The 19,190-nt window shown below is 46.0% G+C and overlaps 2 protein-coding genes and 1 pseudogene across 2 annotated transcripts; 2 read left to right on the top strand and 1 right to left on the bottom strand.

The window, feature by feature from the left end:
- Positions 1–2,393, bottom strand: LOC136495506 (probable small nuclear ribonucleoprotein G). Its single transcript, XM_066491424.1, has 4 exons — positions 2,240–2,393; positions 2,124–2,146; positions 435–556; positions 1–282 (listed from the first exon to the last, which is right to left on the bottom strand). Exons 1-4 carry the CDS (start codon positions 2,272–2,274, stop codon positions 220–222), a joined length of 243 nt encoding a protein of 80 aa, XP_066347521.1. The 5' UTR covers positions 2,275–2,393; the 3' UTR covers positions 1–219.
- A 249-nt stretch (positions 2,394–2,642) lies between these two features.
- Positions 2,643–5,971, top strand: LOC136495499 (uncharacterized protein At2g37660, chloroplastic-like; annotated as a pseudogene).
- An 11,083-nt stretch (positions 5,972–17,054) lies between these two features.
- On the top strand, positions 17,055–18,781 carry LOC136495492 (protein ELF4-LIKE 4-like). The gene is made up of 2 exons (XM_066491415.1): positions 17,055–17,237; positions 18,072–18,781. The coding sequence occupies exon 2, from the start codon at positions 18,173–18,175 to the stop codon at positions 18,545–18,547; it is 375 nt and encodes a 124-aa protein (XP_066347512.1). The 5' UTR covers positions 17,055–17,237; positions 18,072–18,172; the 3' UTR covers positions 18,548–18,781.
- The last annotated feature ends 409 nt before the right edge of the window (positions 18,782–19,190 follow it).

Raw genomic sequence — 19,190 nt, 5'->3', positions numbered from 1 at the left:
TACTTGCGAAAAAACATGTAGATGAGCTTGAGTTAGATTCAAGTAATAAGGGTAGATGCTTGCACAGCCACAAGCACCACATAGAAAAAAGGGATAAACATTCCACCTCCCAAGTTATGTTGCTGCGCAAAAGCATTAGTCAAGGTACAACAGGGTTCACTGATATCATTTACATCAGTTTTCAAGCTGCTAGTGCTATATCAGCTTAAGAATAATGATTCACTGGGACTTGGCAACTGGCTCCAGTGCCTCGATCATGACAACACTGTTTCCCCTGATAACCTGCAGATAATTGTAGTCTGTTATATTATGCGAGTTACTAAGCACGGCTACAAAAAAACTGTATTTTTTAAGCATTCTCATAACATCATTTAAAACTGCTTAACAAGTACACGTGGAAAAAGTTCCAAATAACTCAGTAGAAGAAAACTTACCACCATTCCAATATCTGTCTTGTCATTTCCATTGACCTCCACAGTGGTGTCCACCACCAGATTCATGAACTGGTCGAATCCCCGAAGTGTGCCAATAACAACACGGTTTGCATTCAGCTTAACTGAAGAAATGGACAAACAGTAAACACATAAGCCACTCATAATTTCAACGGCAAAACATTAACCTAACTCAGGGTTTTCAATTTCGGTATTGCAAAAATTTCGGCCACCACCGAAACTACCGAATTTCACGAAATTTCGGCGAATTTTTTTTAGAGACTAGCACATGAAGTATGCTTTTTCTAAAAAAAACATTTAAATCTAAACAAATATCAGTATGATTTATGACTACACATCTATTGAATACAAAAATATGCAATATAAACAATAAAAAATTGAGTCTAAAGTTATATAACACATGTATTAGTGTATTACAAAATTTCGGATTTTTCTTTCGGCCACCACCGAAATTACCGAATTTCGCGAAATTTCGCCGAAATTTTGAACCCTGATCTAACTCAGCACCTCCAAGATATAACAAAAATAAAATGACAAAACTGAAAGATATTGCAACAATACACCCATGGAAAAAATACAAAAAAGAATCCTTGTGGCTGCATGTACAATGAAACCTCAATCTCATTATAAATATATAGTCATGGACCAGGCCTCTAAATTCTAATGACTGAATGCTTGACTCAGTAATACACTTTACAGTCTTTCCAAAATTTTCATGTAGAAAAAAAATACAAAGGAAGCCTTGTGGCTGCATATACAATGAGACCTCAGAGATGTCATTATAAATATAGAAAGTCTCTACTGGGTAACAACAGCTTGACTGACTCAATAATACAACTTAGGTGATTTACACAAGCAAGTATTTTCGAAAAGGTAGATATGGTAGCCTATCAGAGTAACTATGACAAAAAAAGCCTCATTTGGAAATTAATCCATAGCTTTTAGAAAATCATCGTCATGTAGGCAGCCATCCCACATAGATTTTGAACATAATAACTTTTAGATTATCAGAGTAATAACTACAAAAATGAGGGAGAAATCATGACAGCAGAACAAATAGAGTAGTCACCACTCTATCATGGTGATGGATACAAAACACCAACAGAACCATCGATACATGGCTCTGTGACTATCAGGACGCTTAATAATTCGATAAAGTACAACATGATTTAGATGAAATGAAAATGTGAGTGAATGCCCTATCAGAGTAACTATGACATAAAGCTTCATCTGGAGATAAATCCATAGCCTTCATATTATGTTCATCATTTAGGGCAATTCAAATACCAAGATCACAAACAGAGCACAGAAAACTTATACAATGTCTCTGCATGGTCAGGCTGAAGAACAAACTAGAACCAAAAAGGATGTTCAGATTGCCAGAAAAAAAATTGAAACAATTTATTTTGGCGCAGAAGCAATTGATGCAAGTTCACAACAGGAGAAACCACACAGAACTTGATCCGTGTATCTAATAAACAGACCTAACAAGGACAGAAAACTGGGTGCCGCCCTAATAATCACTGTGAGCATATCGCCGCTAAGATTAAACATACTGGGCACACTCATGCCTATCCCATCCTTAACATCAAAGAAAAACTATTTTCTTGAAACAAAACTAGAGGTGAACTATCGGGGCCTGGATTGTGGGATCGAGAGAGTATCACTTACTCTGAAGCTTCTTGTCCATGTACCTGCGACGTCACAGGAAACAGACCCAAATCAGCACGACGGAACGGAGCAAACCGGGATCTCATATGAAGGGGGAGACAGATGCGGGCGCTTACTTCTTGAGATCCGGAGGCTGCCCCGAGCGGCTCATGGTGGCGGCTACCTAGCCTCGAACGCGAGGCGGAGGAGGGATTTCGGAGCTCCGCCCGGACGAAACCCTAACAGACAGAGACAGCAACCGAGGGAGAAGGCTCGGCAGAATCGAGCAGTCCAGCTTTAAAAGGACAGGCCGCCGCCGCCGCCTCAAAACCCTAGCGCGATGCGTTGGGGCCGCAGGCGGGTTCGTTCGACTAGTCATGGGCCGTGAACCAGATACTGCTATTTGCAGCCCATGATAGAGGATCGGGCTCTCTAGGTGGGCTTGGTGCACGGAAGCTCGGCTCCCTGGGCCCCAATTAGGCACTAGGCCCATATAATAACGGTTACGCAAGAAAAGGTGGCGGCGCCAGGTCATGGCCATCCGTTGAAGCGTTATCCCGCAGCGGGCAACCACGGTCACGCACGCGAAATCCGCCGGAGAGCGCGAGCGCAGGCAAACTCCCTCTCTCTCTCTCTGCTCTCGTGCGCCTCCTTGCCGAGACTCCAATGCCCCTGCCTCCCCTGCTCCCGCGCCTTTCCCCCACGCCGCCTCCACTTCGCGCCGGGGACAGGGGTAACGCCGCCCTGCTCTCTCCGGGAAGAAGAAGGCCGGCGCTTCTCGCCGTCGTCCGGGCCAAGAGAAAGGACGAGGCAAGCTTCACCGACCGCATCCTCGACTACATCGAGGGTATGTGAGTTATACTGGCTCGGACTGGGCCATTCTTCTTAGAAGGTGACTCGCTGAGGTGGAGCCGATGTTCGTTTTGTGGTGCCTGAATAGTTTTCCTGAATCAGCATAGTGGGATTTAAAATTCTTGAAAAGAAATGAGTTTTGGCTCTTATTAGGTAGTATGGATCACATCAGTCAGTAGTCCAGTTGCAACAACTAAAGAAAAATCATCTTTCTGTAGTTGTTTATCTAATTGGGTCCTGGTTAATGGTTACATTGTCAGTGTGGCAGAGTGAGCCAGGGCTACGAGCTAACCTAGCACGCCCTGACCCTGAGTCGTTCGTTTCGAATCTTGCTAGGGGGACCAAAGTTAAGGAGATGGTATGGAGCACCCGATTTGCTTCCAAAGGATGGGGGTGCCGAGGATGAGGAGGATGAGTCTCAAGGTACATAGAGAAAGCACTCTGTAAACTTAAACTCCTTGGCGGCTATGTTTTCTTATTTGTTGGCAGATCTGGGGTGACAGTAGATATTGAGGAGCCTCGGGATGCTGTGCTAGTCACTAATGGCGACAGTGAGGTTGGACAGGTGTCCCTTTATCTCCATATTTTCTTTTTCCTTCTGCGGCAGAACTGCCATTGTACCGAGTTTATTAGAGTCATCCTGTAATTTGTCTGTCTTCATTTTGTTTCCCCCAGTAATCTGAACTGGACACTATACTCTAGTAAGACTAATCCAGACTAACACAACCTGTTCTTTGAGCATAAAGTTCTCATTAAGGAAACACCTAACGGTTCAGTTCATTCAACAAAAACTGAACTTTTACTAGTATACCTTAGCTACGAAGCAAGGACAAAAGATTCAGGTTGGTTTCCTTGTATTTTCAGATGGTGATATTAGCACTAATTCTGAAAAGGGCTAGAACAAAAGCACTTGTTAAGGATAAACGAACCACTGAAGAAGCCTTTGGAACTTACGTGGAGGTGACACTTTAGTGCTCTGACTGCATTTGAACATTCTACGTGTTTCTCAGATATTGTAACATTCTGCATTACTGCTATATTTTAGATTTGAAATTAGCTAGAAAAGAAACAATGCATGCATTTTTTACTGCTCCATCTTGTACAGTCATATTTTGCTGATAAGTATAACGAGTATCACTCAAATAATCACATTTTCATTTATTTCTAGTGCATGGTTGGCGATATGGAAGACAAGTCCTTCACAAAGAAAGCACTAAGGGGCGTTCGTGCTGTAATTTGTCCAGCTGATGTATGTTAAAACTTTGGTGTTTCTATTCATTTATTAGCTAGTCCCAAAGCATGAGGTGTACTATCTGCCCAAAAAATAATCATGAGGTGTACTGTTTTATTATCTGGATAATTGTTTAAGGCCCCCCTAGCTGATGACTTGATGTTTAGGGCATTGCTTGATTTTTTTTTATGTATAAAAGATAGCTAACATATTTAGTTGAGTACTTGAGTCCCTCCTTTTGGCTTTCATGTTAAGACCTCTTCGTATAGGAAATCTGAGAATTTCATGGTATGAGTCAACTAGAGATTAGTATTATCCATATATGTGCCACATATTTGAATCTACTCATGGGTCAACCTATTGCATTTTTTTATTAACCACATCGTGTTCATTTTAGTCTTTAGAAAGATCTATGATGTGTAAGTTAGTTATGTACCTTATATGAGAACATAAGTGCCATTCCTCTTCAATTGCATGATTTACCTTTGAACTTGATATTTTTACAGGATGGTTTCTTCTCTGAACCAACCGATCTCAAAGGTGTTCAACACATTGTTCTGCTATCACAGGTTTGTGCAATGCTCTTGTAATTCCTTGTTATCCAGCTGGCTCTAGTATGAGTCATTTACCCCTATGAGATCTTGATAAGGTTGCAGCTGGCTGTCTACAGAAATAGTGGTGGTTTGCAAGCTATTATGAACAGCAAGCTGAAGAAGCTAGCAGAGAGGGATGAAGAAGTAGGTTCTTGCATCTGGCATCCCATGTACAATAATAAGAACTGGTTCTCTGCAAAGCACTCCTGGTGGCGAGAGAGGTTTCGATTTTACTGAGGTCTCAGTGCGAAACCCAGCTTACCCCCAGTGCATATTCAATTATCGTGCAGGTTTCTTTTCCCAGCATTCCGTAATTGAACTATATGGATATCATGCAATTAGCAGGGACACACATTTAGACACTATTGTGTTCATAGATGTCCGATATAATTTGCAGTCAACAAATTGAATATTACACCTGCATTTCTAGACTTAGGAAACTGAAAGGAATATTATCATCTTGGAATACCTAGTGCTATTCATTGTTGTGAGGTATCACTCTATGGTATTGTGCATGAAATGCGTAGGGCAAAGCAGCCAAGGGAAGAATAAGCAAAGAGGATGCTGCTACCATATGTGTGGAAGCTCTGGATAGCATTCCCCGAAAGACACTCATTTTTGAGGTATGCACTAGCTAGCTCAATCAGGCATCAGGTTATGATATCCTGGTCCTTTTTGGGGGGGGCATTTCTTTTCATTTTTAAGGGACCTTTGCCATTAGAAGGACAACTGAACCAAAACTATTTATTCCTTTGTGCAGGTTGCAAATGGTGATGAGAACGTGAGAGACTGGAAAGCATGGTTTGCAGAGCAGATCAAAAGAGAAGAAGAGATACAGTAAAAAACAAACAAATTGAAAGTGTTTTTCGTTTGATAATGTCAGACCATGAGAAAGGAAAATAGAAAAGAGCCAAAAAAAAGGAGGGTGGGAAGGAAAAGAGCTGAAGTTTACTTTTGAAACTCTGGCGTGGCTGGCAATTGAATCATACTGTTATATCTGATTAAGAAATAAAAGTGCGTGGAAAAGTGGAGGCACGTACCTCAGCTTCCAAGGAGGCTATGAACTCTGCGCTCTTCAGTTGGGCTGAACTGCTGAAGCTTTGATCCCTTATTGTTTATCAATTCATTATCTTGTACTATGAAACTGCAGTTCCTTTCGCAAAAAAAAAAAAGCATTTCAAATTGTGTTACAATTTCAACAAAGTCTTTAATCATCCACGAGAATTTATGTAGGGCTTATAAGCTGGCTGATAATGTTTTGTTGTGAGAGAAAAACACTGTATCATGGCTGATAAAATAACTGATACGATCAAGCGAACATGGTGATAGTGTTTCTGCAATTATTACTTAAGGGCAGAGAAGTCTCAAGTCAATGTCACATGGTGCTGGATTTCTGCAGCAACATGTTAAACTCTTGTCGTATTTATCTAGAAAATTTGAACTTTGTATATGAAGTTGTTCGGCTGATGGTTTCTACGACTGATAAGTCGGCTGAAACTGATTTGTTGATTTGTTGTGAGAGAAAAACATTGTTCCATGGTTGATAAACCAATAAGACAGTAGTATTCCGAAACTACCTAGACGACTGTTTTCTTTGGCTGCTCAATTTGAAGAATACTACATTCATTCTCTTTTATAAGACTATGTGCATATCAAGATTCAAACTTTAAAACATTTGACCAATTATTTGACTAACAATTTTTAATTATTATAATACAAATTTGATATGGATATATTTGTAATTAATTCTACTATCCAATTATCATAAGTTTATAAGTATAAATAATACAAAATAAAAAAGTAGAGGTCAAAGTATAATTTGGAAGACCGTGTCATATAAGCTGTATCTTATAAAAAAGAATGTGAGGGAGTAGGGCACTATGGTTGACTTCAGGATAAGTAAATGCCACATATTATAGTAAAAGGAAGTCAATGGCACATGGTTTGGCAGGAAATGTACACATAGCTGTAATTTTTATACAGGAAACTTAAGTGTATTGACAGGGACCGGTACCAAACTTAGGCCCTGTTTGGTTACCCCTCCTAAAAGCTTTAGGAGCTAAAATCTGGATAGAATCTGTCTAAAGAACCAAACACCCCCTCCTAAAACCTCCTAAAAGTTTTAGGAGGCTGGTTTTTCTTTAGGAGCTCCACCCCCTCCTAAAACCTCTTAAAGTCCTTCCTGGACCCCCACTACCCCCCATTTATTGCCCTCTCCCTCTCTCTCTCTCTCCTAAAGAATGATAAAAATGTCTTTGTTCAATAACATTTACTGCTTTTAGTCAGTTTTAGGAGGTGCAACCAAACACTCTTTTAGAAGGTTTTAGAAGGGTGCCTAAAACTTTTAGGAACTAAAGTTTTAGGAGGTCGGAACCAAACAGGGCCATTAGAACATCAGCAATACAAGAACTTCTGCCAAAGTTAGGCAATACTAACTTTTACGAAAGGGCTTATGCAAATCTATGTGAGATATATGTCTAGAAATTGATATGTTCATAAAGCTACTTATCACAAATTATGCATGTTAACGCATGGCATGCTAGTGAATATAGGACCAATAACTTCGTAAGTGTATAATATTTTGTGATTTTGTTCATGTATACTCGAGAAAAATTGATTATGTTATCCTAACTTAGGTCCCGTTTGGCTTATCTTATATTCGGCTTGTTTTTTCAGCTGGAACAGTGTTTTTCTCTCACAACAATTCAACCATAACAGTGTTTTTCAGCCAAGATTCAGCAAGCCGAACGGGGCCTTAATTTTCTGACTCTTTGTCCGTATTTGTATGTTTCTATCCCTATCCTTTTTTAATTCTGTTTTTTTTTGCGAATCCGATCCCGTTTCTGCTAAAAATATAGAAACAGAAACGGGAGAGGAGTTTTCCCATCCGTTTCCGTCCGTTTTCATCTGCACTTAAGGGTACCTTTGGAACACACAAAATTTGCAAGATTCTATTCATTTTCATAAAAAAACGTAGATTTTTTTTTTAAAAAATCTGCATTTCAAAAGGGCCTAAACATCTTCTTTTATGGCCTTGTTCGGTTTGCTGAATCTTGGCTGAAACCGGTTGGAAAACATTGTTCTGGCTGAATTGTTGTGAGAGAAAAATATTGTTCCAGCTGAAAAAATAAGTCGAACAAGCCGAATATGAGGTAAGCCGAACGGGGCCTATTTTGCAACTGAGAGAGAGATTTTTGAAAACACAAGGAGTGAAGCAGTAGTAGAGAAGCAAACACTGCTATTGGTGTATAGGTGCCTTGTAGCCGAAGCAAATGTTGCTTCCAGATTTGGCTGCAACCTAGTAGAAGAGAGATCGGGGAGATCTGATCTTGTGGTGGCCTAGCTGGTCTACCCCTGCTACAATGCATCTACACTTGCACCCCCCACACCCACGAGATCTGTGTGGCCTACTACTACTGCCAAGTGATGTCCTGGCGTTTATGGGAAGCTTTCCGTGCTGTGCCTAACTACACACAAGTACAAACATGGGCGAAAATGACAGATCCCGATTGAAACTTGAAGAAATCAATCTCATATGGATGATGATTTCACATGTCACTGTCACCTGTTTAATGTTTGTTGCATGGTTGGAAGATTCGATGATGCTGGTGATGCCGGCTGTTAGATATTGCCAAAGCCCAACCAACGAATTAGTTGCAAACGAATGCAAACTGGCATACGAGCTTGTTCGTTTCGCTGAAATTTAGCTTATACTGATTTGTTGTGAGAGAAAAATCCTTAGCATAAGTACTAATCATAAATCAATATAGGAGCGCTACTGGTGTTAGATTTTTACAGGTACGAAACACATCTACATGAATCGTTGCAAGCATTTTTTTCCCTGCGTCGTGGATGCGTGCATTACGAAATCCTCAGCAGTGCGAACTTTTGGCATATGACTCATAATGTAAATAATCATACAATGAAAACCTTTCATTATCTTAGAGTGCGCTCATAAAATTAGTTGTTGCTCAAAAACATAGTTTCTATCTTTCTTCTGTTACTCATAAATTATCATTCACTACTGGAGGCCGCGGCTTTGCCGAGTGTTTTTATACTCGGCAAAGAGCCATTTGCAATCGGCAAAGGCTTTGCTGAGTGTAGCACTCGGCAAAGTCCGCTCGGCAAAATTTTTCTCGGCAAAGGGTCTTTGCCAAGTGTTTTTTATCGGGGCACTCAGCAAAATAAAAAACAATTTTGCCGAGTGCTTGGGGCGGCACTCGGCAAAATATTTTCGGCCGTTCCACATCGGCCGTTAACGGTTATTTTGCCGAGGGCTTGACCCAGCACTCGGCAAAAAAAAAATATTTTTTTTAAAAATTACTTTGCCGAGTGCCCAAGTCCAGGCACTCGGCAAAGTTTTTTAATTATTTTTTTTAAAAATTACTTTGCCGAGTGCCCCAGCCCAGGCACTCGGCAAAGAATTTCTGAATTTTTTAAAAAAAATACTTTGCCGAGTGCCCCTGCCCAGGCACTCGGCAAAGTTTTTTTATTTTTTTAAAAAAAATACTTTACCGAGTGCCCCTTCCCAGACACTCGACAAAGTTTTTTTTTTAAAAATACTTTGCCGAGTGCCCCAGCCTAGGCACTCGGCAAAGAATTTCTGGATTTTTTTTGGAAAAAACTTTGCCGAGTGCCTTGTCCATGGCACTCGGCAAAGACCTCGAGAATTGTAATTTTTTTTACATTCCATTGTAACAGACTATATATATATATATATATATATATATATATATATATATATATATATATATATATATATATGTCATCACATCTATATCACCAACATGCATTATATATCACAAGCACACGCATATTTAATAAATCCATCGAAAAGTTCAACATCACAAGTTTATTATTACAAGTTCAACATCTCTACTGCGGCGACGGAAACTGCAGGTGTGGCCCCCTGGACAGCGGTGAAGGACCGGACTGCGGCGAAGGGTTGACGTGATCAGCCGCCGGTGACACGCTAGCGGGATTGTTTGAACCCGCCGACGGAGGCTGCACAAAAGAGAAGAGATTGCATGTGTTAGACTAAAAATTGAAAATTTCGGCAGCACCTCCCCTGCACGGGAAGGTTTCCAACCTACAAGAAACAACGGCACGAAGGCCGACAATCACAACGGCACGAAGGCCGACAATCCCAACAGCACGAAGGCCGAAAATCACAATGGCACGAAGGCCGATAATCCCAACGGCACGAACGCATTAAACTTCCATACTCACAGGAGTGAAGTGTCGAACCGGAGCTGGAGCTGGCAACTGCACTTGGACACCCGATGCTTGCCCGATGGTTTGCATGATCTGATACATGTCCGCCATCTGCTTCTTCGTGGCCTCCAGCTCTACGGTCAGGTGCGCTTGCGTCTCCCTTGTCTCTGCCAGCTCGCCTGCAGTGTTTCAATCACATGTTTCAGTATTGCAAATCTGATCAATGTGTGTAACGTTCAATGTACGACGAGTGAAACCAGAATTACCTGAAGTTCGTCGACCCGCGACAGTGTTGGAGTAGGCCGTGCACGTATGGGAAGGCTTCTGGCCGTGCTCTGTGCCCTCACGTCGGAGAGAGAGGGTGCAGAGCTCGAGGAGTCGGCGCCGTCTGCAATCCACTACCGCCCGTGCTTCCTGCCTTGCCCCAGCCTCACGATCACCTCTGTCTCAAGGGGCTCAGTGCTCAGATTGTGATCTGAGCCACGGAGCGCCCTAACCGCCTCCGTGTAGTCTCTGACCTTAGCGTGGACGCTCGGGTCAGAGTAAGCCTGGGCAGGGGCATTCGGGTTGAAGACGACACCGGATTTCACCGGGCCCATGTGGGACACAGCCCATGCCCCAAACTCCGACACCGGCACGTCCGGGTGTGCCACCTCCTGCGAGAAAGACGGCAAGATGATTAAAAATCAGGCAAAACTTCACCAGCATTGTAACGAGGGGGTGGATTATGCTTGCTAGGAAGGTTCGGCTTGTAGTAGGATGTCGTGAAGTTTGCAACCTCCTTCCGAATGCTTGCCTCTGCAATGGAAGCCTCAATTCTGGCTTTATTTGTACATTTCTTGCGAAGAGTCTTTAGACATCGCTCGATTGGATAGCACCAACGGGCCTGCACGGGCCCCCTCCAACCGTGCCTCGGTCGGGAGGTGCACAATTAGATGCTGCATCGACAAGAAGAAGCTAGGTGGAAAGATCTTCTCAAGCTCACAGACCAACTCAGGTGCCATAGTTTCCAATTCTGTAATGATGGTCGAAGATAGCTCCTTGGCACAAAGCTGGCAAAAGAAGTAGCTCAACTTTGCCAGCACTAGCCAGACATGCTTAGGGACATAGCCTCGAACCATCGACGGAAGTATGCGCTCAATCCATATGTGGTAGTCATAACTCTTCATCCTATTGACTCGCAGAGTCTCTAAGTTCACTCCCCTGCTCAGATTCGCTGCATACCCATCAGGGTACATTAAATTCTTGATCCATCGAAGTACTTCCCTCCTTTGATCGATTTTCAAGACATAGGGGGCCCTAGGCCTTCTCCACTGCTTTCCTGTTGTAGGAGGCCGCATCTCTAGGTTTGGCCTATCGCACAACGTCGCCAGGTCCACTCTAGCCTTAGGGTTGTCCTTAGACTTGTCAGTGTCCATGAGCGTTGCCCAAAGTGCCTCGGCGATATTCTTTTCAGTGTGCATGACATCAATGTTATGGGGCAGTAGGAGGTCATCGAAATAGGGGAGCCTCGTCAAGCCAGACTTATGAGTCCACATATGTTGCTCACCATATCCCACGAAACCACCATCTTCGTTGGGCATGAGAGCATCTATCTGAGCATGAACCTCCGCCCCAGTCCTCAAGTGCGGTCTAGGGTCCATCGCTTTGACACCTTTCGTAAAGCTCTTAACGTCTTCTCTGAATGGATGGTCAAGAGGGAGGAATTGATGATGTTTGTCGAACGACGAATACTTGCCACCCTTCTTCAACCATATGAACCTCACAGCTTCCTTGCATATTGGGCATGGGAACTTCCCCTAAACACACCAGGCGCACATTAACCCGTACGCCAAGAAGTCATGCAGGGAGTAGTGGTACCAGATGTGCATTTTGAAGCTAGTCTTCGTAGCTCGGTCGTATGTCCACACCCCTTTGACCCAAGCATCGATCAACTCATCTATCACAGGCTCCATGAAGACACCCATATTACTCCCTGGGTGTCCAGGGATTATCAACGACAGGAACATGGTATGTCGTTGAAAGGAGACGCCGGGGGGGGAGATTCAGGGGGGTGACGAGCACGGGCCAACATGTGTATGGTGCAGCCATCATGCCATATGGATTGAACCCATCTATTGCCAGCGCGACACGTACATTACGAGCCTCCTCTGCTTTGAGAGGATGCCGCGAATTGAAGTACTTCCATGCATCAGCATCGGATGGATGTACCATCTTCTTAGGATTGTATCGTGTGCCGTTTTTGTGCCATGTCATCTGTTTCGCGGATTCCTCGGTCATGAATAGCCGTTGGAGCCTCGGCAGGAATGGAAGGTGTCGTAGGACTCTCATGGGATCTTAAGCTGCCTCTTCTAGCCATCGCCTGAGTCTACCTCCACATACCTGGAGGATTTACACTTCGGGCAGTACTTTGCATCCGTGTGTTCTTTCCTAAATAGGACGCACCCCTTCGGACACACATGTATCTTGTCATACGGTATCTTAAGTGCAAGAAGAAGCTTCTCTAACTCATACAAGTTCTTCGGCATAATGTGTGTCTTCGGTAGCATATCGCTCCACACGGCCACCATCTTGTCGAAGCCTTCTCGACTTAGGTTTAACTCGGCCTTCAACCCCATTACGCGACCAATGGCGTCCAGCTGAGAAACATTAGTATGATCATGAAGGGGTCTCTGTGCCGAGTCCAACATCAGGTAGAAGGCATCTACGGCAGCCTCCATCTCCTCCTTGTCATGTCCTTCAGCGAACTGAGCTTGGTGCGTGTCATCCAGCATGTCTGCTACCCCGGCATCATCATCGAAAGCCTCGAGCCATGGTCTCACCACCTCCTCCCTGATACGATCGGCTTCACCATGGTGGATCCACCGGTGGTAGCCCGGAGTAAATCCAAACTTCATAATATGTTTACCCATGGTTAACCTATCTTTCCTTCTTCTGTTGTCACAACCGCTACATGGACAAACCACTAGAGAATGGCCTCTGGCACTCTCACCAAATGCATGATGTAAGAATTCTTCGACCTTGACTATAAACAGCAAGTCGTAATCGTGCTTGTCTCTCCAGAGCGTGTACATCCACTCACGGTCCTCCATCCTTTAATAGACGTATCAGCACATATGAGTCACCATCAATTGCATCTACGCGGTGTCCCTACTCTCTAATAGGTGAGGATAGGTCCTAATCCCACCCGTGGATCCGTAGATGAGGTTAGTTTCCATGCTCCGCTCCTATCCGAGACGGAATTTCGGCAGCACCTCCCTGCTGTTCTCCCGATACACGTCCTACAAGGGAGAGTGTGTATCCGGAGAACAACAGGGGGTGATGCCGAAACACCATCTCGGACCAGAGCGGACCATGGAAACTAACCCATCTACGCATCCGCGGGCTATCCAAAAAACGTGGACAATCCAAAACAGAAATGCTCGCAGATATGTAAAGATCTGCATACCTCCAAAGATATCTCTTTCGGACGGGAGACGCCTAACTAGGCTACACCGATCTACGACGACAGACAAGCGGAAAAAGAGATGATTTATACCTAGGGTGTCGGTGAAGTCAGGCTAGCGAGGCAATGGCGAGTCGACACAGTGGCGAGGCGACGCAATGCAGGCAGACCTGCGACGCCAACGAAAATGATCGGGGACCTCTGGGTCACCTCCGATAGGTCCTGCTCTGCAAAAGAAGAAACACGACACTATAAGTTCAAAATTTCGGCAGCACCTCCCTTGCACGGGGAGGTTTCCAAAACCTGCAAAAAACAACGGCACGAAGGCCGACAATCACAAACAGCACGAAGGCCGATAAGAATAGCGGCACAAAGGCCGACATCACAATGGCATGAAGGCCGACAAACGAAGAAAGGGTGGATATACCTTGCCCACGCTCGTAGGCGGTTCGGTGACGGTAGGGGCGTCGGTGGGACGGGCACACGGAGAAGACGGCCGAGGCACCTCCTCCTCCCCTCTACCTCGGCTTCCTCCCCCTCTCCCCTTCTCCTCCTCCTTCCTCTCCTCCTCCTTCTTCCTTTTTCTTCTCTTTTTTCCTTCTCCTTTTCTTCCTTTTCCTTTTCCTTCTTTCTCCTCTTTTTTCTTCCTTCTTCTTCCTTCCTCTCCTTACTGCTGCTTCCTCCTCCTTCTTCCAAGCCGGCGGCAAGAGCAGGGGCGCACGGGGCCGGCGCGTGCAGGGGAGGACAGCCGCGTGCGCCGGCGGTGGCAGCACGCGTGGACGGCGGTGGTGGGCCGTGCTTACGACGGCGGGCAGCGCTGACGACGGCGGCGCGGCCGGGCTGGGGGGTACTCGGGGGTGGGGGCGCGCGGTGGCGAGGGCGCGCCGGGGAGCCGCGCGGCCGGGCGGCGCGGCGGGGCTGGGGGGTCCTCGGGGGTGGGGGGCGGGGGCGCGCGGTGGTGGGGTCTCGCCGGCGTGGGCGCGCCGGGGAGCCGCACGGCGGGGCTGGGGGTGCTCGGGGGCGGGGTCTCGCCGGCGTGGGCGCGCCGGGGAGCCGCGTGGCCGGGCTGGGGGGTGCTCGGGGGCGGGGGCTCGCCGGCGTGGGCGCGCCGGCGCGGTGGAGCGACGCGGGCCGGCAGGGGAGGCGCGGCGGGCGTCGGGACAGAGCAGGCGGCTAGGGTACTGGGGGTGGGGGGGATTTTGGGCCGGCAGTTTTATTTTAAAAAAAAATTGCCGAGTGTAAGCCCCTTGAGCACTCGGCAAATTTTTTTTTAATTTTTTAAAACTTATTTTGTCGAGTGCCAGCGTCAGGCACTCGGCAATTTTTTTTTTGAAAATCAGCTTTGCCGAGTGCCCCCTGGGCCGGCACTTGGCAAAGCCCACTTTGCCGAGTGCCCCCCATCCCACGAATTTGCTGGATTTTTGGCATCCGACGTCACAATTTGCTCGAAACCTTTACAATTTTTTACCACAACCTCCACATGTGATAACACGACGCCTCGACAAGTTTCATGATTTTCGGACTTCGTTTGCATTTTATATAATTTAAAATCACATTTCCGGCAAGTACCTCGACATGTTACGTCAACGAGATACTCGAGATTTCATGTGACTTTCTGGATACGGCCTAAACATACCCTAAATATCATGAGTATCAATTTTTGGATGACCAAAGTCCATTATTCCATGTACCTGCAGTTCAAATTTGAAATATCCCAAACAATTAGACGAAACGAAATAAACTAATGAAATATATCAAAAAAAGTCAAAATTGCCCCAAATTTTAAAATAGAGTTTTAAATACTGTCACAAGGCCACAGAAAAAAATTTAGGCCCAAAATCAAAAAAAAATTGCCGAGTGCCATGGGAGCACTCGGTAAAGTGGGCTTTGCCGAGTGCCGGCCCAGGGGGCACTCGGCAAAGCTGATTTTCAAAAATAAAAAAAAATATTTTGCCGAGTGCCTGACGCTGGCACTCGGCAAAATAAGTTTTAAAAAATTAAAAAAAAATTACCGAGTGCCCAAGGTTTACACTCGGCAAAATAAGTTTTTAAAAATAATAAATTTTTTTTTGTCGAGTGCCATCCATTAGGCACTCGGCAAAGTCTGACGGCAGATGCCCGCCGTCACGGGCTGGCCACCTTTTGCCGAGTGGGACTTTTACCGAGTGCCACGGCACTCGGCAAAGCCTAGATTTGCCGAGAGCCAGGCTTTGCCGAGGGCATGGCGCTCGGCAAAGCCACCTTTGTCGAGTGCTTTATTTTGCCGAGTGCGGTATTCGGCAAAATATTTCTTTGCCGAGTGCCCCGATAAAAAGCACTCGACAAAGTCTCAGGCACTCGGCAAAGTACAGTTTTCCAGTAGTGATCGAAGATGTCGTTACTAAGAGCCTGTTTGGGACTGTGCTAGACAGTAGAGGAGCTCCGAAAAAGGCTAGAGTTTCTAAATCACTGTTTTACTAAAAACATAATCTAACGAAGAGTGAAGCGGTTCCAAACAGATCTAACGAAGAAGCTTGCCCTTGCGTGTCATGGACGCGTGCTTGACTAAAGCACAATTTCAGTCTGCAATGAACATTACTAACTAACATGTCATAGTATATTATTGTAATGTCTATGACTATGAAACGTAGAAGTGGTTTTAGATGTGAATACAATGCTAGCGAATTTGTATAAGTGCTAGTCAAAGGTTGTTTTCCATTGAGCGCCTGCACATCCTAGAAAAGAAAAAGGAAGGAGTATAGAAGAAAAGAAAATTACTGGAAAGTTTGAAACTTTTGAATGCATGTGCAGGGAAGATGACTTTAACATTTATGAACGTAGTAGATGGACGGCACATTAACTTGTCTGGCAATTCCAAAAAAACAATTGACTCGGAATGAATTCCACCCTGCTCCGGTCCAAAAGGTTCTAGAGCCTCTACACTCCGGTATTCAATTTGACTTTGAATTTGAATGAAAAGAGTAATAAGTACAGTACTTTTGGCGTAGCAAACTGACTCGCTACAATACGAAAGAGAGGTGGTGGGAGGGGAGTGAACGAGTGATCAGATTCACGGCACAAGCAAAAGCCCCGTATTATATAGTAATAATAAACAAATAAATAGATAGATAAAACATTCAAAACTCTTCGGCCTGTCCGGCTGGCTAGGCTGGATCGTAGATTATTTACTGCTGACTAGTTTGGCTAGTTTAGTGTAAGAGAAAAATATTGTTGCTTATAATCCGCGATCGTATACGATTATTTACGGCCTGACGAACAAGCTGTTTAGAGTTGAATACTAGCGGTCAATGCAAAGTAAATGCATGGGCCGGCCTTGTTCGTTTAAAGTTATCAACCCGACTTATTAATAACGGTGTAATATTTTTTTCTCGTAACGAAAATGCATCAGCCGTAAAAAAATCATCGGCCCAACAGCAGCACAGGCAGGCAGAAACGTGTCGGAACGTGCCTCAAATCTCGCCCTCCCTCTTGTCCTAGGGCAAAAGATTCTCCCTCCATCTCACGGCCGGCAATAAAAAAACCGGTGAAAGCAGTCCAGCCTGCCTGTTTCGTGTGTCTGAGGATCTCCTGATCTCCTCCCTCTCCCTGTCCTCCCCTCCTCCTCCCTCTCCCTCCCCCATCGTCATCCACCTCCTCCACCCCCTCCCCTCCTCGCTCGCTCGCTCTCGACTCCCCCTCAGCCCCTCTCCTCCTCTGCTGATGATCTGAGCATCTGAAGGATAGATAGAGAGCAAGGACGCTGCTCACCTCCCCGGAGGTGCTGGTGCTACGCTACGGAGGAGGAGTACGACTGCTACGAGGTAAGCACCACCTCCGCCACCCGCCGCCTCCTCTTCTCTCTTGCTGCAAAAATCGTCCTGGTGCTGAGTTGACTGCAGCTGGATTCATTCCTTCGTTCCTCTCGCTCATCGTGTTCGGCCAGGGGACCGATGCTCCGATCCGCCCGTCTCCGTCTCCGTCTCCGTCTCCGTCTCCCTTCCTCCCTCCCCGTCCGAATCACAGTCACTGACAGTCTCGCTGCGATTTCGGGCCGACCGATTCCACGGTCAGTCCGTGCTCCGTCGCGCCGGCCGGACGACCCGATCCCTCCTTCGTCTCCGCCGCCCTCTTCGCCTCGCTCGCTCCCTCCCGAGGTCACCTCCACCACGTGCTCTCGGGAACTCTGCGCGCAGCTCCGGATCTCAATCATTCCCCTCAGCCACCTTTTCGTTTCTCTGAATTTCTTTCTTGTTCGTCTCTCGATCGATCGCGACTTCCTTTCTCTCTCTATTCCTCTCTTCGAGGAAGAAGAAGAAAGGAAAGGCAAGGGAAATCGGGGCAGTTAATTCCGAGATTTGTGTCGATTTTTTCGGGGCCCAAGCTGGAAAGATTCGGCAAGTACATCTGATCTTGTAGCATGGTACCCTGTCCTCCCATGCCCCAATAGTGAAACTTGTCTCTCCGCCCCCTTTGCTTTGCTTTGCTTTTTTTTCCCTGCAGTAAAGTATACTCATCCAGATTCATTCACTCACTCATTTTTAAAATTGCAATCTTTGTGGACAAGTGAACCCACATCCTCCTTATCTCAGTTGTCTCACCATCCATCTCTTGCGAGATGCGTGCGTGCTCACCAATTTCCCCCATCTCCATTGCAGACTCTGCGGCCGCACAGCTGCTGACAAGCCCACAAGAGTGCAGAATTGACAGCACGACGACGAAGACGACCACCAATTAAGAGAGGAGGGCGTCCGGTTCCATGGAGGGCGGCGAGACGACGCTGTCGGGGTTCGGCGGCGGCGGCGGCGCGGGGGCCCCCGGCGTCGACACCAAGGTGCTGCACGCGTTCCAGACGAGCTTCGTGCAGGTGCAGACGCTGCTGGACCAGAACCGGCTCCTCATCAACGAGATCAACCACAACCACGAGTCCAAGGTGCCCGGCGACCTCTCCCGCAACGTGGGACTCATCAGGGAGCTCAACAACAACATCCGCCGCGTCGTCGACCTCTACGCCGACCTCTCCTCGCTCTTCGCCGCCTCCGACGGCCGCGCCGCGTCCGAGGGCGGCTCCGTCGGCACCGTCCGCCAGGCGGCCGGCGCCGGGCACAAGAGGATCAGGTCCGGCCTCGACTGACTGACTTGTTGTCGAATTCCACCAAAGCCATTCCTTCTTCCTTCTTATCTTAGCTAGTACTAGTAGCCACCACCAGGCGCAGCCAGGGACCTCCTCCCTTTCCTCTTCTTTGACTTGAGCTCTTCTTGTATCTATCGACGTAGTACGCTATATCTATCTCCATTACGACTGCTACTGTTACTTATATGAGCAAGAGCAATCCTCTCCTACAATTAATTACCATCTTCTTGTTGCCATGAGCTACTAGTATACTTGTAGTATGTGAGAGGTGTGTAGTTTTGATGCAATGCAATTCATGGATGATGCACGGAACACACACATAGCGAAGTTGTCTGAACTCCCAATACTGCTTTTTTTTACCCTGCCTCCATCATTCACCAGAGAACACAAACAAACTCCTTTCGATAACCTAATTCAGGGGGGCGATGCGATGACCATGATGGGCCCCAAAAATCCAAGGGAACTCTAGAGCTGTCAGAGACACGCACAGGTGAATTTTTTCCCCTTGATTTCATCTCTGCTTTACACACGCTGTCAGAGAGAAAAGAAAGCAATGATCTCTTGCGAGGTCATGCTCATGCTCATGCACAGCAGAATCTGCTGCCGCTTTCCATGATTGCGAGCAAGCCACTCGTTCTGCTTT

This window comes from Miscanthus floridulus, chromosome 1 (assembly GCF_019320115.1).
Source record: "Miscanthus floridulus cultivar M001 chromosome 1, ASM1932011v1, whole genome shotgun sequence".
Taxonomy (NCBI): Eukaryota; Viridiplantae; Streptophyta; class Magnoliopsida; order Poales; family Poaceae; genus Miscanthus; species Miscanthus floridulus.
Note: the sequence above shows the minus strand (reverse complement) of the source record. Positions and strands in the feature narration are given on the sequence as shown.

Excerpts from the sequence above, each read along its gene's own strand:
- LOC136495506 (XM_066491424.1), bottom strand. The coding sequence starts at position 2,274 with ATGAGCCGCTCGGGGCAGCCTCCGGATCTCAAGAA. Across the intron at positions 2,147-2,239 it reads CAGCCTCCGGATCTCAAGAA|GTACATGGACAAGAAGCTTC; the intron begins GTAAGCGCCCGC and ends GTGACGTCGCAG. Across the intron at positions 283-434 it reads AGACAGATATTGGAATGGTG|GTTATCAGGGGAAACAGTGT; the intron begins GTAAGTTTTCTT and ends AATTATCTGCAG.
- LOC136495492 (XM_066491415.1), top strand. The coding sequence starts at position 18,173 with ATGGAGGGCGGCGAGACGACGCTGTCGGGGTTCGGCGGCGGCGGCGGC.